Here is a 23,576-nt window from a genome sequence, read left to right on the forward strand (position 1 = left end):
TACTGTGAGGGTTAAGTGAGTGACAGACCTAAATGAGGACAATGCCCAACATTATGATTTTATGATTGCTGTAATTAGGGAGCCAGTCAGGGGAGCTAGCCTCCAGACAGCTTACCTCCTGCCCACTTCGCCCACTGGGTGCAGATCCTTGGCCCATGTCAAGACTGAGTCACTAAGAATGTTGAAAAACTGGCACCAGAGCTTCAGGCTGCCCGAGGCATCAGGAAACTGCTCCACTCGAATCTTTCGAATTACCTGTGGGGCTGGGAGCAGGGGACCAGGGAAGAGGACTGAGCTCCTCCCCTCCATCTTGTGCCCTCTCTGGCCCTGCCCCTGCTTCCCTGGGTGTCCCTGCTGGAACAGGCTGAGAGAAAACAGGATTCAAGTCTCCACACAAGCCCATTCCTTCACAACGCCCAGCTGCGCCCCACCTCTATCTCTGAAGCATCTTCCCGGACCCCAAAAACACACATCCTAGCTAGAAAGAACCCACTCTAAAACCCCTTTCACAAGCCAGGGCGAGCCTTCCAGCTGAGGATACAGACAGCAGTTGAAAGAGAAACTTCTGGCCCTGGCCGGTGTAGCTCAGTAGAGAGACTGTCAGCCATGCACCAAAGAAAGCGCTGGCGGGTTCGATTCCAGGTCAAGGGCACATACCCAAGTTGCAGGTTCTCCAGCCCCTAGTTGGGGTTCGTATGGGAAGCAACCAATCGATGTGTCTCTCTCACATCGATGTTTGCCTTCCTCTCCTTCTCTATCTCTCTCTTCCTCCCTCTCTCCCTCCCTTCCACTCACTCTAAAAAGCAATGGGAAAAAATATCCTCGGGTGAGAATTAAAGACAAACAAACAAAAGAGGAACTTCCATTTGCACTCCAGGCCCCTAACTCTAGGAACCTGCATTTGAACCCCGTTCCTACCACTCTATACTCATGGGACAAGTCTGGAAAGAGGGGATTATGGTGATGATGATGACAGAGGTAGGATGCCGTGGATGTCAATCTCTGTGCTGAGTACTTGATTTATTCTATTTAACCCCTTGCAATGTTACAAAGTTGCTTCTATTACCATCTCCAAGTGGCAGAGCCAGGAGGAGAAGAAGGCCTTCCTGATTGCAAAGCCTGTGGGATTAGGACGCAAGAATATCTTTAGGAGGTCTCTGTAAATCCCTGGCAGGCATGCGCCACCCTAGCAGCTGCAGCAATGTCCTTGGCTGGGCAGCCCTCTCTGTGGAGCCACACCCCAGTCCCCACCACTGCTCACCTTTGAGCAGGTCCTTGGCTTTCCTCGGCTTGCCCGGGGTTTCCTGCTTGCCTTCATCCAGGGTCGGCTCTGCATCCAGCCCACTGGGCTTGGGGCTGGAACCCAGGTCTCCCACTGCCTGCTCCTCCTCTGCCTGTGGCACCTCCAGCAGGCCTGCCTTTCGGCCCTGGGTAGGAGAGCGCTTCTCCCGCCCTAGAGTCCCTGGGGACCCAGGTGACAGGCCCTTCCTGGGTCCCCGGGGGGAAACCGTGGGGCTCTCCCTCTCCTCAGGCTTGGCTGCCTCCCCATCCCCTGCTGCTCTGGCCTTTGGGAGAAACCTCTTCCTCCGGGCCCCCAGAGCCAGTTCCTCAGGGGTGGCTGCAGGGAGACCTGCTGGCGCCTCCTGTGGGATCTCCTCCTCTCGGGAGGGTTCCTGGGCTCTGCTCTCTGCTGAGAGGGGTCCCTGACCAGAGGCTGCCTGCCCACCTGCCTCCCCCAGCAGACCCCCCGCACTGCTCTCCTGAGAGGTTCCCAGGAGGCCAGACCTCTCAAGGGGAACCTCTCCGTCACCCTTACTGGATTCTTCTGAGGTCAGCCCAGGGTCCTCCTCCTCGCCTACCACGATGGCAGGCACGGTGAGGGGGCTGGAGCCAGGGCTCCGGGCAGCAGCCAGGGCCTGCTGGCCAGCCTGCACCTCACGGTCCAGGAGGCCAGTGATGCGGCGGGAGGTACAGGGGCTGAGCAGTAGCGTCTGTGCACTCTGCACCAGATGGTCGTTTTCCACACGCTCCAGGATGCGCCGTGATGTCTGCGGACTCAGACCAGCCACTTCCAGAGTGGGGGCCAGCGTGGGTGAGGGTGCCAAACCCCTGGGGGCAGCTCCTTCCTGGGACTTTGTGCCCCCTCTACTCGTCTCTGTGCTGGATAGCTTTAGCAGGAGAAGCAAGTAGTTCTTCAGGGAATCTATGAGACCAGGGTCACAGCTCTGGGTGCCTGAGGGCCTCCCTTCCACATCTGACATCTTGGCACAGGCTCCCTCATTGCTGGCTGCTATGGTTTCTGGTGGGTGATTCTGGGTGGGGGTCCCAGGCCCCAGGTGCACTGAGGGTGCAGAATTCAGCAAGGCCTGGTCCCCAGAGGGCAAGAAGGCAGCTGCACTCATGTGCTGAGAAGTGGGGGTGCTGGGCAGCCCCAGTGGTGAGCTGTTGGTCAGGCCAGTACCAGCAGGAGAAGGCAGAGTAGGCACATCTGGGCTCAGGCCGGCGGGAGGACAGCCTCCCAGATCCACAGAAAGCACCTCCCCCGGCTGCTCCTCCTTGGGGCACTGGAACAGGCTATCCTCTGGCTTGTCCTTGACCGGGCCTGACCACTCCGGCCCCCAACATCTCCCTCCTCCCGTCTGCTCCAAGCCACTCTCAGGAAGCAGCTGTGCTGGGAGCCTGAGGCCCCCTGACAGGGGACCCAGCACCGTTTCCTCTTGGTTACCAGAGGCCGTTTCTGCTGCCTCTCCAGATCTGAGCATGAAGCCAGGTTTTTCTGGGACAGAGGACCTTTCTGGGCTCTGCTCAAAACATGCAATAATCTGAGAACTGGAACCCTCTGAAGGTGAGGGTTCAGGGGCTCTGGACTGTGGGCTGAGGTTGGTCACTGACTTCTTCTCTGACTGAACTTTAACGGTTGTGGGTACACTCCCCTCTGACTGTGTCCTCCTACCTTCCTGTATCCTGTCTTCCTGTGTCTTCGCACCTGCCTGTGTCTTTCTGTCTTCCTGTGTCCTTTCTGCCTGTGTCCCTGTCCTTCCCTGTGCTACCACATCCTTCTGGGAACTCCTGTCTGACTCTGTCCTCTCACTTTCTTGTGTCACAATGTCCATCTGTGTCTTCCTGTCTGCCTGTGTCCTCCCGTCCACCTGCATCTTCCCATCCGCCTCTGTATTCTTCATGCCTCCATGTCTCCAGTCAGCATATGTTCTACTCTCCTGGGTTTCTGTATCCATGGGCTCAGTGATGCTCTGACTTCTGGGGGTGCTGCCACCAGCAGAGGCTATACCGGTGCTGCTGCTGGCCGATACAGTAGGAACCATGGTCGCCTGCGACTCCGGGACCTGAGAACACATGGACAAAAGCAAGAACTTAACTCATGGCCTCAGGATCTGCAATCTGGCATCCCAGCCTCCTCTGACCTTAACCAAACTGCCTTGACGGGAATCCTGCCACCTGGTTTCTGGGGCCACAGGGGTTGGGAGGCAAAGGCTACGTGACAAAGTGCCAAAGCTGCCCACCCCAACCCCGATCCCAGAATCTAGACCAGGGAATCCCTAGCACCCAGGTCCAGCCTGGCCCTTCTCCCCTCTCCCTGAAGAAATCCTGCCTTTCCTGAAAGACCCTGCTCGTGTGTATCCCACCGGCCCCTGGCATTTGGAGGGGAGTTGTCCCCCAGGGCTTCTGAGCATTCCTTCTGTCCCTCATGCCCTGGATAGAATTATTATGGGTGAAGTGAGGCTATATATCACCTCACTCTTCACAACAATATGAGACAGCTTTGTGAAAATATTTTCGATATGAAAACACTGATGGTCTGATTTGTCCGTTATCAGATAGTAAATGGCAGAGTTTAGTTTAGAAGCCAGGTGTGCCTAGCTCCAAATCCCATGTTCTTTGCTGTTATACTATAATGCCACCCATTTAAGTTCTAATTAAAGGATTTATTATTTAAACATAAACATAGTAGTAAAAGATAGTAATCTGCCTCTTTCCTCCTGGATGTCATCAAAACCAACAAAGTAAACAAGAAAACAAACAAACTCTACTGTTATGAAACTGGAGGTAAATAAAACTCACAGTCTAAAAAATAAAAATAAAAATGGGCCAGTATTGTCAAAAGCAGACAGATTCAACACTGGGCGGCTGAGCTGGAACAAAAGCTGTTTGGAGGAAATAATCAGTGAAACAGCTCAGCAGGTGAATAGTGAAACAGTTCAGCAGGTCTCAGAATATGGCAGCAAAAGTTATTGTACATAAAGGACTCATCCTAGGGTGATAAGCCCCCAAACTCCACCTACAAGAGCCATAGGATCCTGGAGGGCTGGGTGGAAATCAAGCAGAAAACCTATAAGGGAGGTGTCCGAGGAAACAGGGAAAGGTACACTACTGGCCCAGCTGGCGTGGCTCAGTGGTTGAACATCGGCCTATGAACCAGGAGGTCACGGTTCAATTCCTGGTCAGGGCACATGCCGGGGTTTCGGGCTTGGTCCCCAGTGGGAGAACTGTGGGAGGCAGCCAATCAGTGATTCTTTCTCATCATTGATTCTCTCTCCTTTCCTTTCTGAAATCAATAAAAATAAAAAATTTTAAAGTACACTACTGAAATATCCTCCTGAAAATTGCTAAGCTAAGAAAATTATTTTTGAACATACAAGGAGTTAAGGAATATGTGCCCTGCTTGAGGAAACTTCTAGAGAACAAACTTCAGTCAACTAAAGGTGATTAGAAAAAACATAGCCAAAGAATTGATAAGAATGAAATATATAACTGTCGAACCAAGACTAAAACCATAGGAGCTTGGAGTGGCAGATCAGAATGTCAATGTTTTATGCCCTGACAATATAGAAACTATTTAACTAGCACAAAAGTGGAAGGGGGAAGGTGACAAGTGGAGTAAATTCCTTAAATGTCTGACCTATACAAGCCAGGAACCAAAGACATTACTCAAAGCTAAAAAGCCAGGTAATATGGAAATAGAAGATGTTTAACTAATACAAATAAAATCACTTAGAAATAAAATTTTAGACTAATAGGAGATGGAAAATAAAAGGGGAAAATGGTGGGAAGTGGAAACTATCTTTGCCCACTATAAAAAATTTAAAAAGACACTGACTTAAAAGAGAAAATAATTCATGATATATATAAAATTTAAATTACAGTCTTGGCCAGTGTTCTCAGTGGTTAGAGCAGTGGCTCTCAACCTTCTGGCCCTTTAAATACAGTTCCTCATGTTGTGACCCAACCATAAAATTATTTTCGTTGCTACTTCATCACTGTAATGTTGCTACTGTTATGAATCGTAATGTAAATATCTGATATGCAGGATGGTCTTAGGCGACCCCTGTGAAAGGGTCGTTCGACTACCAAAGGGGTCGCGACCCACAGGTTGAGAACTGCTGGGTTAGAGAATCAGCCCAAGAACCAAAGGGTTGTAGATTTGATTCCCCATCAAGGGCATGTATCTGGGTTGTAAGTTTGATCCTGGGACCCGGTCAGGGCGTGTGCGGGAGGCATCCAGTCAACAATGTGTCTCTCTCACAGTGATGTTTCTCTCTCTCTCTCTCTCTCTCTCTCTCTCTCTTTTTCTCTCTCTCTCTCTCTCTCCCCCCACCCCCTCTTACTAAAAAAAATTAATGTAAAAAATATCTTTGTATGAGGATTAACAACAACATCAAAATTTTAATTATAAATTACTATACACAAACACTTCTAAGTATCAGAAGAACCACACACAACACCAAAGCAAACAGATCATATAATAATTTTTTAAATATATAATGAAAATATAAATTAATTAGGAAATTTACAGTTACTTTACTGAATATAGAATTTTGAATGAAAGATATGAGTAGAGAAAAATAGAAGAGTTTGTTAAATATCAGGAGCCATCAAATGTTAAGTCTGACTGAGCAAAGAATTTTAATAAAAACACTCCTCCAACTTCTCTTATAATCAGTAAGATATTAACAGACAAAAATACCTTGGAGCCAACAAATAGCAATTAGTAATATATTAGCAACTTCTTTTAATTTCTGATATTCTAGGATTAGGATATATTAATATGGACATGAAGTCTATAATTTACAAAGAAAATTCTGACTTTGCACTCAAGGCTCATGAAAAGAGAACTTTTGGCTAAAGCTATCTTCACTTCTCTCACCCTAGCTCAGTGGTCGGCAAACTGTGGCTCGCGAGCCACATGCAGCTTTTTGGCCCCTTGAGTGTGGCTCTTCCACAAAATACCGACTTCTGCGCATGGGCCACGAAGTTTCAATTGCACTGTACATGTGCACCCGCACGTGGTATTTTGTGCAGTCCCTGAGCGCAACTGAACCCACTTCCTCAGTTTCTCAACGTCTGTTCCCTCTCTGTCTCTACTGCCAATATTCATTGCAGCGCAGTTTACAATAGCCAAAGATTAGAAATTACCTAAATTCCATCAACACAGGACTGATCCAATGAATTATGGTATAACCCCATTCCAAATAAATAAAATAAACATAGAAATAAAAAAGAAGCAAGGTTCGGCCCAGCCAGCATGGCTCAGTGATTGAGCATCGACCTATGAACCAGGTCACGGTTCGATTCCCTGTCAGGGCACATGCCCGGGTTGTGGGCTTGATCCCCAGTAGGGGGCATGCAGGAGGCAGCCAATCAATGATTCTCTCTTATTAATGTTTCTCTCTCTCCCCCTACCTCTTTCTTCCTCTCTGAAATCAATAAAAAAAAATTTAAAGCAAGGTATGAGCTAGAAAGTATCATATACCACCTTTATGTAGAAAATACACAGATACACACACATATATGTAAATGCACAGAAAATAGCTCTGGAAGAATGCTCAAGATACCAGTAATGAAGACTGACTTCAGGAAGAGGAACTGGGTGGTGGGGATAAGGAAGGAGGGAAGATTTAATATCCTCTAATACCTTTTTTAAAAATATATATTTTATTGATTTTTTACATAGAGGAAGGGAGGGGGATAGAGAGTTAGAAACATCGATGAGAGAGAAACATCGATCAGCTGCCTCCTGCACTGGGGATGTACTTGCAACCAAGGTACATGCCCTTTGACCGGAATCGAACCTGGGACTCTTCAGTCCACAGGCTGACGCTCTAGCCACTGAGCCAAACTGGTCAGGGCTCCAATACCTTTTATACTTTTTGAGTTTTATACTACATGCATGACACATACTCAATGAAATTAAATTAAAATGAAAATAAGTAAATGAACCCTTCTATGATCATCGAAGCCTTTCCATCAGCAAGGGTCCCAGCAGGTATATCTCTCCAAGTTCACCTCTTGGGTTCCTCCACCCAACACAAACTTACTGTACCAACTACAGTAAGTTAGTGCTATTTTTTTAAAAATATATTTTATTGATTTTTTACAGAGAGGAAGGGAGAGGGACAGAGAGTTAGAAACATCGATGAGAGAGAAACATCGATCAGCCGCCTCCTGCACACCTCCCACCGGGGACGTGCCCGCAACCAAAGCACATGACCCCGACTGGAATCGAACCCGGGACCCCTCAGTCCGCAGGCCGACGCTCCATCCACTGAGCCAAACTGGTTAGGGCGAGTTAGTGCTATTTTATAACCGCTTTGGTTTTTCCTCTACTGGACATTCTCACCCTTTTCCTTGCTCACCTGGAGGACTTCTTCACTTCCTTGAAGACCTCATTCAAGTTTTTTTCTTCTATGAAGACTTATGAGTTCACTCCTCTTCTCCCCTTTCCCCCCCCAAAATTAGTGGCTTCCTACCCCATGTACCCATGGCAAATGTACGGTTGTGTCAGGATGTAAGTTCCTTTCGGCCTCTGAGGTTGTAGTTGCAATGCAAGTTCTGTTTTCAAAGCCTCTGCTGTGCTGTCCTCTCTGTATGCCATCCAGTGGCCGGTCTGGGATTTGAATGATGGTCTCTTAGTTCCAGTCTCAACATTTTTGATACGCTGTTCAGAACCAGATCCATGCGTGAACAGCTTGGGAATAAGTCCAGGACTTTATAAACAGCTTATGAAGTCATTTTCCCAAACTTCCCCCTCTCCAGGATCTCCCCTGTACTTTCTGGTCACATAACAGGGTCTTCATTTACCCCTCTCTGTCACATACTTCCTTACATGAGCCTGATTCCTGGGCCAAGGAAGAGACCCAGGACTAAAAACAAACAAACAAAAATAAAAACAGGGGTTCATCCCACCCTCTTGGGACCAGAGCTCCTCTGAAGGAGGGGAAACATTGCCTCTCATAAAATTTAGACACCTATGGCCTCTGCTGCCACTACAACCACTAACAGGAGATCCTTTTCCTAGTCCTCAAGCCTGATCTAGAGCAGCGGTCGCCAACTGGTGGTCCGCGAGGCCCGAAAGGTTGGTGACCGCTGATCTAGAGGGCTCCTGAAGCTCTCTCTGTCCAAGCCGATGCTTACTTCTGAATTTTTAATTACATTAAGACCAGGCCAGGAAATACTAGATTAAAAAAAAAAGAAAAAAGGTAAGCACTGCTCTGGCCAGTGTGGCTCAGTTGATTGGGCATCATCCCATGCACTGAAAGGTTGCTGGTTCGATTCCCAGGCAGGGTACATGCCTGAGTTACAGGCTTAAATCCCAGGTAGGGGGCATGCAGGTGGCAGCTGATAGATGTTTTGCTCTCACACTGTTGTTTCTCTCTCTCCCTCTCCCTTCCTCTATCTCTAAAAATCAATTTAAAAAATAAAAACAGCGTACATTGCTAGTTTAGTACTTTGAATTCTGGTCTTCTTCCCCAATCTGTGTGTTGCCATTTGCTTATCCAAGTTATCAAATAATTAAACAATGCATTTTGTCCATATCCTCTGCACTTTGATCTGGTATAAGTCTAGTCCCCTTGATTGGTTGGATAATCCCTTAAGGCAAGAATCATGTCTCTCCTCAACCTCCACTCCCTTCAATGTTCTCATAAAATACTTATATTCACGTATTCTCTAAAACTAAAGAGCCCTTATTATGGGAGGGGAGTGTCCACATTTTGGGATCATTATCCTCGGAACTTACAGGGTTTTTCAAGAGACACTCTCACCTGGCTGATGGGGCTCAGTGATGGAGTGTTGACCTGTGAACCAGGAAGTCACGGTCTGAGTTGCAGGCTCCATCCCCAGTAGAGACGTGCAGGAGGCAGCCAATTGATGATTCTCTCTCATCATTAATGCTTCTATCTCTTTCTCTCTCTCCCTTCCTCTCTGAAATCAATAAAATATATATATACTTTTAAAAGGAGACACTCTAGCTCTGGCTGGTAGCTCAGTTGTTTAGAGCATTGTCCTGATATGCCAAGGTTGTGGATTCAATCCCTGGTCTGGGCACATACAAGAATCAACCAATGAATGCATAAATAAGTGGAATAATAAATCAATCAGTGTTTCTCTCTCTCTCTAAAAATCAATAAATTTTTAAAAATTAAAATAAAAAAAGAAACACTGGTATGATGCCAGGTAGATATGGTGCTAGGTGAGTGAGTACTTGAATTGTTGGGGGGAATCACTTCATAAATTATAGAATTGTCTAACCATTATGCTGTATACCTGAAACTAGGATAAAATAATATTGAATGCCAACTGTAATTGAGAATAATTTTTTTAAAGAAGAAACACTCAGGTCTCAAGGCTTTCAGCAGAGCTATACTGTCCCTCTGAGGTAAGGTGTCCCCACACTGCTGTACCTCAGCTCCAGAGAACTGAGGCAGTCTCAGAGAAGGTATCATGCGAGAGCACTAAAAAGCAGCCTTTGAGAACACTAATGGCCAGTTCCCATTCACCAAATACCTGTAGGCAAGGTTGCTTCTGCCAGGGAGAGAGCTGTCTGAACAGCATGGCTGGGCTGGAGGGAGGGTCTCTGGACAGTCTTAACAACTCAAGAGGCCTCTGTTCTGGCATCTGCTCCTCATCCATATCCAAGATGGAAGCCTAACTTGAGTTGCCAGAGATAACCCTTATTTTCAGGAAAGGAAGTCAAGACAGACTGCAGGAGGGAGGAGCAGTGGCATCATATTCCAGAAGCAGAGACCCTTAAAGTACTTAACCCTAGCAAGAGACATGCTGGACCCATATGAAGCGGACAACAGAACTTAAAAAGATATAAGAAGGTTTGAATAATTGAAATAACTACCATGCTCCCAAATGAGAAAGATAAATATTAATATATAGATTTTTTCCAAATTAATTCTTATATTTAATGCAATCCCAATCAAAATGCCAATGGTATAGAGACAGAAAGCAGATAAATTGGTGCCTGGGTCTGGGAGTGGGAACAAGGATTAACAGCAAAAAAAAGAAGAGGGATCTTTTTATAATGATGGAAATGTTCTAAAACTGGATTGTGGCAATGGCTGCACAACTCTGAATTGTATACACTGAATTATATACTTTGAAGAGGTAAATGTTATGGTATATAAATTATACCTCAATAAAGCTGTTTAAAAATATATTATTTAGCAAGTTTTACTAAGAGACCATCCAAAATGCAAATCTGACTTTTGTTTTCCAGGAAAGTATTTAATAGGCTTTTGACCTTGTTAAAAATTCATCACTTTTTTGCTGAAACCGGTTTGGCTCAGTGGATAGAGCGTCAGCCTGCGGACTGAAGGGTCCCAGGTTCGATTCCGGTCAAGGGCATGTACCTGGGTTGCGGGCACATCCCCAGTAGGAGATGTGCAGGAGTCAGCTGATCGATGTTTCGATGTTTCTAACTCTCTATCTCTCTCCCTTCCTCTCTGTAAAATATCAATAAAATATATTTTAAAAAATTCATCACTTTTTTTTCCTTTTTATAGGCTTACTTTCTTAGAGCAATTCATCACTTTTTTTTAATGTGGGTTTTTTTTTATAATGGTGAATATAAAGATACAAGGTAAAAACAAAACAAAAAATGATGTATGGGAGTTTGGACAATTTCAAACAATGATTCTAAAGTTTTTCTACAGGAATAAACAAGAGAGAAGAGCTAAGAAAAATTTTTTAAACTAGTATAAGAGGGTTGCTCTGCCAGAAATTGAAACTATAATCATTAAAATAAGATCATTCTGTTGTAAGAACCAACAAACAGAATGGATTATGACAAATGTGTATATATAGGCTTTAATGTTTATAAAAATTATTATATAAAGAATCACAAACTAATAGGTAAGGGTTGAATATTAACAAATGATAATTGGGGAAATTACCCACTTAACCAAAAATTGATCTAGAGACTGATGCTTTTCTATACACGCAAATCAATGCCAGATTAATTTAAAAATCAAATGAAGTAACTCAAGCAATAAAATTTTTCTTAATAAAGATTAATATTTAACTAACCTTCACATAGGGAAGGAAAGCATAAACACTATGGAGGAAATGGTTAAAATATACATACTGTGGCATCGTATACAACCATTAAAAATGAAGTTTTTCAACTAATTTTTAGGAACCATGAGAAAATGCTCATGAAATAATGAGAAGTAGAGTGCCATGCCCAGAATAACAGCACAAATTAAATTTAAAAACTAATAAACTACATATGCAAGAAGACTTGTAGATATACCAAGACGTCTCTGTATGGTAGAATTATAGGTGAATTTTTAGGGCTTCACCCCATATTTTCTACTATTACCATGTGTTTCTTTCATAATCCAACATATAATGTGCTTTTTAAAAAGATTTGGTACTGTAAAAATATGAAAAACCAGTCAACTTCAGCCACTAAAAAGCAACAGCTTCAAAATTTACACAGATGTTAAATGCATTTTTCACATTTTTTTAAGTATAAAAAACTAAAAGCCACACACACTTTTTGCAGGAACAGCAGAACCACAGCAGCCAGCCTCTCCCGTGCCCACATGGCCTGAGCCCTCTCCTCTCACCTTTGAGAGGCAAGGAGGACCCTGCCAGGATCCTGGCTATGGTGCTCCCCACCCCTGTGGGTGGAGGAGCCAGATTCACTCCCAGACCTGGCTGCCAGCCTGGTCACTTCCCAAATGAAATCCCTAGGGCCCTATGAGGGCCATCCCTACAGGAAAGCCCTGCTGTCCAGCCTGTGGGCTGTCAAGTACATGAGGCAGCCCCATCTGGGCCATTAGAACTCACCAAACCAGCTGCTAAAATCTCCTGAGACCAAACATGAGGGTCATAAACAGATTCTAAACAGACTGGTTTGAGATTCACTGTACTCCAGCGCCCTCTGAACAACTGTCCACACAGACTAACTTCAGCATCCACTGAAAGAAAACCATTTCCCCTGTTCACCCTTGAAACTGATCTCTCCCTCCTTCCCCCATAAAAGTTCTCTCCATGGGAAAGGCAGCCCCTCTCTGCTCTCCATGAAGCACCCCTTTCCCCTTGCCCTCCCTGAGGTGCTATAGCAGCTTGTACCGCACGCACGTGATTCCCTCCCAGTTCCAAGAAGCCATCTGTCCTCTGCCCGACCCCTGTAAGCACTGCTTCCAGATGCTCCTCCTGTTTCCTGGGGCCCAGGCTCTGCTCCCTCCATCCCAAGAAACAGTCTCATCTTAGTTCCCGCCAAAATGCTGTTTCCACTTAAGGTTGCCAGATTTAGCAAAACGAAACACAAGACACCAGGTTAAATTTGTATTTCAGATAAACAACCAATAATTTCTCAGTATGTGTATCCCATCTCTCTTATCCACACTACCCCTACTCTTGAAACACTTTTTTTTTCTGCCACTCATAAGAAATACTGCCTTCTTTCTGCCCCACTATAAAACACTGCCTCCCTAAACTCCTGTGAAATACTGCCTGCCCTCTGCCCCCTGAAACATGAAGCAGTGATCACACAGGACAAACTCCCTTCTGTCCGTCCTCTCAATCCCAGCCTTCCCACCCTCTTTCCCCACCCCCATTAAACTCCTTAATGTTGTCCCACCCCCATCAAGTGCCTTAATGTTGTCATTCATCTGCCCGTCTCCACACAAAACATCACCTTTAAAAAAAAACAAAAAAACACATCACCTTTTCTGTTGGCTACCTGATCCCCAGAAAACGATGACACTCCTGTTCCCAGGTAAAACAGTCTACCTGTCTTCCACCAGAGTACTACTTTATACCTCCTGCCATTTACTTAGTTCTTAATATGTACCAAGCCCTGTGCTAAGCACTCTAATTCTTGCAACAGCCCTATGAAGTATGTCTTATGATGATGATGATGATGTTACAACTTGTCCAAGATCACACAATGTTAAGGACAGTCAGATTTGTACACAGGTACACCTGACTCCAAAATCTTAGATAAAAACCCACATTAAACCAGAATTTCCTGGAAATCTGATCTTTTTTAAATCTTCTAATGAGCATCCAGGTCGAGACCCCACTGCATACTACAGCACACTCCTGCTCCTGTCTCCCCCAGGAAACTGTTCTCTAAGGAAAAGCCCACAGAAAACTCTCCACTGACTTTTTCCTCAACAAAAAATATCGTCTTCCTCCGCCTCCCTCTGGGGCACAGGCCCCTTGGCTGTGAACTCCCACACTGTCAGGCTGTGTTGCCCACATGCCTGGCATCTGGAGACTGGCTGGGGCAAGGTCCCCTGCTCCAGGCTGGCACTCCATCCCTACCCCACCCCTTCTATAAATATCCCACTGCTCACTGGCTGCCGAGCTGTTGTAGCAAGAGTTTCCATGAAGTCAGCTTCCCAGAGCGACCCCCAGGCACCCAGCACCCACACTTACCTCTCCTGGAGTCCTACAGCCTGCTTGCCCCTGCAAGGGGCTGTCCCTTGTGCTGTGTCTCTGCCGGGCAGGAGGTGTAGGCACCTGGGCAGAAGCCTGAGGTGGAGCGTTTCCTAAGCTCTGGGCTCCGGGTTCTGGAGCTTGATTCAGGGACGAATCAGGCTTGCTGTTGGTGGTGGGCTCTCCTTTGGGCTTCGGAGGGGCAAATCTCTTCCTGTTGAAAGGCCTAGTTGGCTGAGGGGCTGAGGGTATCGGCTGGTCAGGGGCGGGAGGCCCCTTCTCACTTTTTGCCTCGCTGGGCACCTTCCCTGAGGGCATCTCTCTAGATTCCCTGCCACTTTGTGTGTGGTACCCTTCTTCCCCCTGAGGCCTGACTGCCTGGGTGCTCTCCAGATACATGTCCTTCAGGGAGAAATATACTTCCTGGTCTGGGCCTGGGGCAGGGGCTGGGACATTCTGGGCCTGGGCTGGAGAGCCCATGGCAGAGGCTGGCTTCCTGGTGCTTTCTACTCCTGAGGACCCAGGCCCCCGTGCAGCCCTGCCTCTGGACCAGGTCTGAATTTGCTCTGCGTCCACCGGCCCCTGTGTCCCACAGGAGTCAGGCTTGTCTGAACTAGGGACGCAGTTTTCAGAACGGTGACCTGGAGCTGCCTTCTCTAACTCTGGCTTCCGAAGGCCTGGTTTAGGTTCCTCAACTTTCTTTTTCTTCTTGGCCCCCGACTCCTTTTGGGGGGCTCTCTGAGGCCCCAGCTCCATGGCCTCACAGATGTATGTCAATAGGCCATGATCTCCGTCCTCCCCATTCTCAGGGACAGCATCTCCATTGGTGGTCACCTCTCCGGGGGCAAAACTGTTGATCAGGCTTAAACCTGGGTGCTGACCAGGCTCAGTCTCCTGCTCCTGCCAAGCTGCTGAGGTCCTGTCCTCAGCCTCCCTGGTGGGGGCTGAGGGGACTGGCATCTCAGCCCCACTCAGCCGCCGCTTTCGCTGGAAGCGGTCGGGGCTGAGCTTGCGCAGAGTATCAGCCTCTCCCGCCACCTCCTTCCCACGCTTCCAGCTCTGCTCAATCTCACGCATCTTTGCCTCGGCTTTGCACTTCAGCTTGGCGAACCAGCGCTGGTGGATCTTGTACTCGGTCATGGTGCCCACCTCCAGGACCCCCGAGCAGGACACAATGCCCTTGGTGTTCCGGGCAGAGGCCTGGTAGATGGCAGCATCTTCTTCTTGACACCTGGAGGCAGAAGCATTAGATGCCAACTCTTCCTTCCGGGATGTGAGAGGCCCCCACTCCCCACAGCCAGAGCCTCTCAGAGTTGAGCAAGCTACCCCAGTCCCTAAAAGTCCTGCTCTGATTGCCACGCCCATCACTCTTCAGTATAGTTGAGGAAACTAAGGCCAGCAAGAGGATGGAAGCTGATCAAGATCATGCTGTTCCAGGGGGATTAGACTTGGGGCACAGGAGAGTTCCCTTCAGAAGCAGGTGACCCACACAGCCCCTTGTGAAGGATGACACAGGAGCTTTTTTTGGCCGCAGACCTCATGGAAAATGTTTCCATGGGTCAGGACCTCCTCTTGTTGCACTCAGCTCTTTGGCTGTCACAAATACTCCCACCCTGGCCTTAGGAGATTCCAGACACTGGCAGGCAGACACAGTTCACCAGGTGGTTCAACTCAACAACACAACCCCAGCTCCAGGCCGACAGCCTGCCTGGACATCTTTATCCAGCTGACTCTATTGCTGAGGGCAGGCTTGGGCCACAGAACCCTCAGCAGGACAGAGAGTCAGAGCAAGCCCTGCTCCCTTACCTGTAGAGCTGCAGTGTGTGGCGTTTGCCCTGATGCGTGATCTCATATTTTGGCAAGCCACAGAAGCGGTCCAGCTCTGTGTCATCCTTGTACCAGGTCACCTCTGGCTCTGGGTATCCTAAGAAGGAAACAGGAGATTGGGCTGCAGTAAGACCAATTTCAAAAGAGTGAGATGAGAGAACAGGATGTCATGGCTCCCCCAAACCACCTGAAGAGACTGGACTGGCACACTTGCCCCAGGCTTGCTGGCAGAACAGGGCTATCATATGGTTGAGCATATTTTTAGAATCTAGGCCCTGTCAAAGATGAAAACTGCTCCTCTTCAGCATCTGGAAGGCAAATACGGAGGAGAAACTTCCTAGCTTCCTGGTAAGAAGAGAAGGAAGAAGTTTCTAGAAAGCCTTGGCTGGTAGTAATAAGCTTCCTTTCTTCAGTGGCCTGTTCACATCCTCAACTATAATGACGGCTCTATCCTCAGAAATCTCCCCCAACACCTCAACACCAGCACCACTGCCAAGAGCCCTCCTTCTTGCATTGCCCAGGTTCCTGAGCAATTACTTGATGACATGGCTAAAACATCCATCCGTTCACCCATCCACCCACCAAACCATCCACACCTACCTACCCTACTGCTGTGAGGCTGGCTGAAGTGTCTTCCCAGCCCCTCCTCTCTGGGGACTTCCAGGTCTACCCATAAGGAGAGATTCTAACTATTAGAGTCACATAGCTGACTGGTCCACTAACAGACACCCAATCAGCTAATCTAATCCAAATCACTGACCTAGGATTTGGGAGTTAGGACCAAGAGACAGTCTTCCCTTGTTGTCTGGAAATATAACTTCAAAGGGGTACAACCATGCTCTGCCACATGGACTGAGAAGCAGACTAAACTGGTCTGTAGCGAGATGGAAAAGTGAATTCAATGTTCAGGATAGAATAAGAGCCCGGAGCCAGAGAAAGAGTCCCAACATCCTTCCAAATACTGGCTCCATTCCTTGCCTGGGCACGGCCGCCCTCCAGTCAATGTCATAAAAAAACCTGGCTAGCCTTACCAATGAATTCAGCTAACTACAATTGATTTGCAATACTTACTAGAAAACAAAGACTCCTAACGTACAACCCCCTCAAATACATATATTATGTGCTGACTGCCAAGTGAGGGTTATGAAGACAGAGAAGCTTGACGGACAGGGTATCTGCTCTCAGGGAACCTATTGCACAGCAAAACAAGATAAGACAGGTCCTTACACACCTGCTCTCCCTGCCCTACTGTCTATGGATAAATTGCCCACACGCCTTGCTAACGCTGCCCATACTGGATCCCACTTCCTGTCTCATCAGGGACATCTCCCCAACAATTGCTCTGTTCTCTCCTGTATCACCAAACTTTTCCTCTCTATTATATTATTGCTATAAGCACACAGCCTGCTGCACTGTCTCCCTTCTGAAAAGGAACTTCATTTGACCCCAATCCTCTTCTCCTGCCCCTGTTTCTCTGTTCTCTCCTTTACAGAAAAAAAACTTAGAAAGACTTGTCTGTACTTGATCTTCCATTCTCTCCTCCAATCTGGCTTTTGTACCCACCACTGCACCAGAATTGCTCTTGTCCAGGTCACCTGTGATTCAAACAGTGCCAAATCCACTGCTAATTCTTATGCCTTATCTACCCAATCTAACAGCATTGACCCACCCCTCCTGAAACCTTCTCCTCACCTGGTCCTTCCGAGGGCTCTTCCTGCTTCACTGGCAGATCTTCCTAATCTCTTTCATCCTCACCACCTAGGCCTATAAATGTGAGATGTCCTAGGGCTCAGGCCTCAGAACCATTTTCCATTCTTTCTCCATATAATTTAGGGGATCTAATCCCGTCCTGAGGCCTTTAAACATCTATATGTTCATGACTCCCATATTTATATGTGTAGCCCAGACCTCTCCCCTGAACTCCTGGTTCTTGTTTCTCACCTGATATCCAAGCTCCTTATTCTCTCTCCCAAGCCAGTTCCCACACAGCTCAGTAAATGGCAACTCTACCCTTCTATTTTGGCTCAGGGCAAAGCCTAGAGGTAATCCTTTATTCCTTCCTTTTCTCATGTCGACTCCATCAGACAAACCTAAGGGCCCTCCCTTCAGAATAACCAGAATTGATCACTTCTTGCCATTCTCACCATTGATCTGGTCTATCACCATCATCTCACACCTCAGTTTCTGCAATAACCTCCTCTCTGGTCTCACTACTCCCTCCCTGGGTCTCTTCAACCCATTCTCAGCACAGCAACCAAAGGGAGCCTTTTTAAATAAAGTCAGGCCCTAGCTGGTTTGGCTCAGTGGATAGAGCATCCGCCTGTGGACTGAAGGGTCCCTGGTTCAATTCCGGTCAAGAGCCCATACCCAGGATGCAGGTTCAATCCCCAGAAGGGAGCCTGCAGGAGGCAGCCAATCAATGATTCTTTTTCATCACTGGTGTTTCTATTGCTCTCTTTCTCCCTTCCTCTCTCGTCAGGCCATGACGCCCCTCTGCTCAAAACCCCAATAGCTCCCATTTCATTAAGGCCTCTGATCTGGGGCCCATTAGCACACTGACCTCACCTCCTGCTCTCTTTCTCCCTTCCTCTCTCGCCAGGCCATGACGCCCCTCTGCTCGAAACCCCAATAGCTCCCATTTCATTAAGGCCTCCTGATCTGGGGCCCATTAGCACACTGACCTCACCTCCTACCACTTGGCCTTGCCCAGCGCACTCCAGCCCATGATGCTGCAGGCTCCCTTCTCACACACCATGTGAGCATCACACTGCAAGTCCTTGTCTGTCCTCACATCGCCTCCTCAGAGAAGCCTCTCCCTGCACTTCTTAATCCTCTTACCGTTTAATCTTTCTTCACAGAATGCATGGCTACCTGACATATTGTACACTATGACTTTGTTAGTTTACGTCCATCCTCTCCAGGGTGCCCATGGAAATATCAGCTGCATGACCTATGTTATTCACTGTTGTGTCACCAGTTTCTAGAATAGTGCCTGGTATGGAATCGCTCATTAAATATTTATAGATGAATGAATAAAGCAATGCATTAAGTGTTCAGGGTGCGGAGAAGGGAGCAAGCACTCCTGGCTGTGGAATAAGGAACAGCTTTATGGTAGGAGTGGCTTTTGAACTAGCTTTGAAGGGTAGGCCAGGAAATGTGGGCCGCCCACACTGGATCCCACCTCCTCTTCACTTGCCCTTCACAGCACTGTAATTGACTATTTCCTTGTCTTCCTCCCCTCCTTGACTTTGTCCCATGTGGACAGGAATCATGTCTTCCTTGCTGCTATATCCCCTCCAACTAAGACAGTGCCTGGTACACAGCAGTCACTTCATAAAACCTGCTGGATAAGTGAGTATATGAGTAAGTAAGAGAATGAGTGAACAAACAAACCAGAGGTGATGGGAAGGGCATGCCTGACAACAGTAGAGTAGGGGTGGGGGGGAGAGTAGAGTGGTGGAAGCACAGGGCACCCTGGGAACTGTGTACAGGAGCTGGGAACAAGAGAGGCAAGGCTGCAGCCAGGTCGGCCAGGAACAAACTCTGGGCAGCCCTGACTGTAAAGTGAACCCCATGTTTCCACTGTGAGCTAAAGCCCCTGGTTACATCACTATGCATATGGCCAGGACCAGCACGGTGCCCTCACCATCCTGTGGGATGATCTCATCCCTACAAGGGCCCGGCTCAGAGCCTCCCTGCCCCATGACCTGACCAGTAGGGCCTCGGCATCAGGGCATCTGAGTCCAGCCAGGCTGGAGCAAGGGGGCAGGGATGGGGAAAGAAGGTGGACACTGACTGAACTCCACAGCCTCAAGGCTGGGGCCAAAGCCCCATGCCACCCACTGTGCCTCTTTACAAAGTGGGACGGACCTGACAGCTTAGGGCTCCATGGCAACCATGAGTTTTGGAAACAACTTTAATTGGGGAGAAAACATGGCTTGTCCCCTGGATAATATGAACTGTATTCTAAAACAGACAAAAACAGGCGAGATCCTTCCCTCCCTGCTCACACACGTGCATGCCGAAGTGTGTGCCCACAGCAGCACTGGAGCCGGTGGCCTTCCCTTTTCCGGTCACACCCTGTGACGTCTGCTTCACAGCCAGCAGACCCGAGTCTGGAACCCAACTTGGAACTTACAGCCTCCTCCCAACCATTCCGTTTGGAGAAGCTCAGATTTAAGAGTCATAATGAATGTAAATCTCAAGTTTTCAAAGAGCTTTCAAGTACAGTGTTTCATTTGGCCCTCAGGACAATCCTGTGAAAACAACTGCTAATGTTTACTCATGACTTACTTTGAGTCAAGCACTGAGCTGAACATTTTTCATGTATTATCTCATCTAATCCTCACAAAAATCCTGTGAAGAATGTTAATTCCCAATTTGAGGAAGAGAAAATCAAGGCCCATGAAATGAAGGCTCCCACCCAAATTCATCCAGCTGCTAAGTAGAACAGCCAAAATTCAAATCCCTCTCTTCCATAAAACAGGGCGGGTGTTTTAATCCCTATTTTATGCAAAAAAAAAAAAAAGATGAGAGTCAGAAAAAACTAAGAAACTTACTCAGGGTCACATAGCTGGCCCATGACAAAGCCCTGGTTTCCTTTTTCCTTTTCTAATGATCTTTCTACTGGTGATTCTGGGACCAATATGCAAGTTTCTGCACCAGTAGTCATTATTTAGACTCACATCTCTAATAAGTTTCTTCAGGAACTTGGTTCTGTCTAAAGGCTCAGTCCCTCGATCCATCTAGCCTGCTGCTAGTATTTCCTCTTCCTCTTGCCCCAACCTATGTGCACACACATTCACACACACCCCAACATTGAATCTATAACAGTGTTGAGGAGGGTGGGGAAGAAGGCCACCATGCTAGACAGCAATGGGCTAGACAGCCTCAGGGAAGGCAGTAGCATTCTGGCTTGAGGGGCTCCTGGGGGAGATAGGAGGCAAAAGGACCAGTCAAGGTCCACTATCCTCCTACGTGTTAACTCTGACAGAGAAGAATCTCAGGGTAAAACTTTTCCTCTCTGAGCCTCCAAGGGCATCCCTCACAGGTCAGTCCACATGGAACCAGCACAGCCGCCTCTCTCTCACCTGGACTAGGTTCTGACCCACCAGGAAAGCATCACCTGCTCCTGGCAGGGGCTGACTCATCACAGCCTAGTATAAAAAATGCTACCAGCAGGGTGGAGGAAGAGAGGCAACTGTGATTCCTGTCTCCATGGAAACGAGCCAGGATTACCATGCCAGTCTCACACACAGACCAATCTCAGCCATCCACCCATCCACCACCACCCACCTTTCCAATATGTGGAGAGCCAATATTTTTAATTGAATTTATTGAGGTGACATAGGTTAATAAAATTATATAGGTTTCAGGTATACAATTCATCTGTATATTGTAGTGTGTGTTCACTACCCCAAGTCAAGTTTCCTTCCATCAACATGTATCCCCCCTTTACCCACTTCTACCTCCCTCCCCTCTTGGAAAGCTGATTTCTAACCCTGTTTCTTTTGTTCTCTGATCTTTCTGCATCACCCTTCCCCCTCTCCTACAGTCTACATTTTCTCTTTTCTCATTGCTAATTGGAAATGGCTTATTTATAGTTTTACTATGGTGATCACAGAGAACTCTTTCCTAATCTGCTGCATAAAACCCAGGTAACCTGAGATAGTTTGTATGCGTGGAGGTGAGGAGGGGGAAGAGGGAGTTAGGTACAATAATGGACAAGGGTATGTAGGTGAGAGATACAGAATCCTGGAAATCTTACAACCTTGTTGATAGTGTTGTAGATCTCAGCACGGTAGGGGCTCCTGCACAGAAAACCCTAGCCGGTCTCAGGAGACTGAGGGGAGACAAGTTTGCCCCTTTAGGTTGGGCTTGAAGCAGGGAAAAGCTTACTCCCTTGATGACACTGGAAATGTTCAATAAAGTGTCCCAAGATTCTGTAAGTCAGATTCATGTTGGGCTCTCTACGTTGCTCTCAGAGTCCATGGCTGCAAAGGACAGAAGGACAAAAGGAGAGAAGGGAAAGCCATCCCTGAGGCCTGCACCTCTCAAGTGGCCAGAGGCCCCCACAGCAGGTGCTATTCCCAAGGCACCGAAGCTGCAACTGAAATGTATAGGCAACATGGAAAGTGGAAAAGATACGGATATTGTTCACAGCATGGTCACTGGGCAAATATATACTGAGCACCCTTTTTGTGCCTGCTCCCAAGAGGCACAATATGTCAGGTGTGTGCTCTAACCTCACAGATCACAGTCTTGTTGAAGAAAGAGATGTATAAACAAACTGTGCCATTGAGGAGAGAGCAAGAGCTCTAAATGCAAATACTAAAGATGACCCCCTGGAGATGAGCCATTTGAGCTGGGCCTTAAAAGATGAGAAGGAATTTGCCAGGCAAAGAAGTAGTAGGCTTTTAGGTAAAAAGGCCAAATAAGCAGATCATTATTTTCACTCTCTTCCTCAAACCACTAAGACTACACTAAAGAGATTTTTACTTAATGATATAAAACCACAAGTAAGCGGAGAATAGGCAAGGAGAGTATTCAGAGCGACAACACTGGAAGTTGGAAAGCAGATGGACAAGGAGAAACTGCTTAGCAGACCCAAGGCCGCCTGACCCTACTCCAGCATGAGGAAAACTGACAATCACCCTTCCTACACTAGAAAACCCCCAAGGGCATAAGAACTGGCCACAGGTGCCTTTAAGACTGGGGCTAGAGGAGGAGCTGGAGAGGTAAAAAGTTACTTGAAAAACAATCAGATCTCTCGGTCCCTTTATCCACTCTACCACTAGGTGACAGCTCCTTCCCCACCATGGCTAAGGGTGAGATTTATAACTAGAAAGATAAAACTTAGCCCTGAGGATAAGCCACGGAGGGCACGACTATTCTGTGGAAAACAGAAAAAATGTAGTAATCATACATATAAAATAAATGCTTTATACAGAGAGCCCACCCAACCCTTTAATCTGTGTGTTTCCCATAAAACGTTTACTCTCTAAACAAGATACTGGAGACTACACACTGAGGAATCTTGCTGGTCCAGGAGGAAAGGACTAAAGACACAGTGGCAGTTCCCAACAGTGGCCCCCAAATCACCCCACAGAGAAGACCCAAGTTTTCAGGCCCCTCCTACTTGCTAAGAACTTCCAATCAGCTTTTTAGTCTCCCACTCTTAATCATTACCGGCCAGTCATCTCCTAGATATCTAAGGAAAGCCTGTAAATAGATGATTATGGAACCAAACAAATTTTTAAAACGTCAACTGGAAGAAACACAAGCTATACATGGAGAAGGAAACTCTTAGAAAACTATCATTAGTAGTTTCAGAGAATAAAGAGAAGATATTACATTCATGAAAAGAACAGGATGCTATAGAAAAGGATTTAAGCCCTGGACGGCTGAAATGGTTAGTGGTTAGAATGATGGCCTGTGCACTGAAGGGTCTTGGGTTCGATTCCTAGTCAAGGGCACATACCTGAGTTGTGGGTTCACTCCCCCGCCACCAGTGTGGCCCATGCAGGAAACAACCAGTCAATATGTCTCTCTCATATTGATGTTCCTCTCTCTCTCTCTCTCTCTCTCTCTCTCTCTCTCTCTCTCTCTCTCCCCCCTTTCTCTCTTCCTCTCTCTCTCTCCTTCCCTCCCGCCCTTCTACTTTCTCTAAAGATGCAATGGGAAAAATATCCTCCTGTGAAGATTAACAAAACAAAACAACAACAAAAGGATTTACAAAGACATCTTAGAAATTAAAAAATTTTAGAAGAGTTGAAAGATAACACTGAGGAAATGTCCCAGAAAGTAGAGCAGAAAGATAACCAGATGGAAAGGAAAAAAAGGTCCAGAAAAGAAGAGAATGAGTCCTTGGTAGCAAATGTCCACATGACAGGAGGAAGAATCAACATCAAAATAATATCAAGTTTCTCAGAACTGAAGGCATTCAGTTTCCAGGTTGAAAGTGCCCAAGCATGCCCCAGGATGAAAAGAGACCCATATCAAGATACATCATTATGAAATAGCAGAACATTCTTACAAGCTTCCATAGGGAG

At 47.0% G+C, this 23,576-nt stretch overlaps 1 protein-coding gene across 1 annotated transcript in view; it reads right to left on the reverse strand.

Moving 5' to 3' along the window:
* The window catches only part of ALPK3 (alpha-kinase 3), a gene marked incomplete at its 5' end in the record, with an annotated part of 42,275 nt that overhangs the window by 11,289 nt on the left and 7,410 nt on the right, over window positions 1-23,576 (reverse strand). Inside the window, 4 exons of the mRNA XM_005878469.1 lie at window positions 116-263; window positions 1,262-3,344; window positions 13,699-14,929; window positions 15,505-15,622. Of these exons, the coding sequence (XP_005878531.1) occupies window positions 116-263; window positions 1,262-3,344; window positions 13,699-14,929; window positions 15,505-15,622 (3,580 nt within the window). The remainder of the gene's footprint in view (window positions 1-115; window positions 264-1,261; window positions 3,345-13,698; window positions 14,930-15,504; window positions 15,623-23,576) is intronic.

This window comes from Myotis brandtii, unplaced genomic scaffold (genome assembly GCF_000412655.1).
Source record: "Myotis brandtii unplaced genomic scaffold, ASM41265v1 scaffold561, whole genome shotgun sequence".
In the NCBI taxonomy this organism is placed as follows: domain Eukaryota; kingdom Metazoa; phylum Chordata; class Mammalia; order Chiroptera; family Vespertilionidae; genus Myotis; species Myotis brandtii.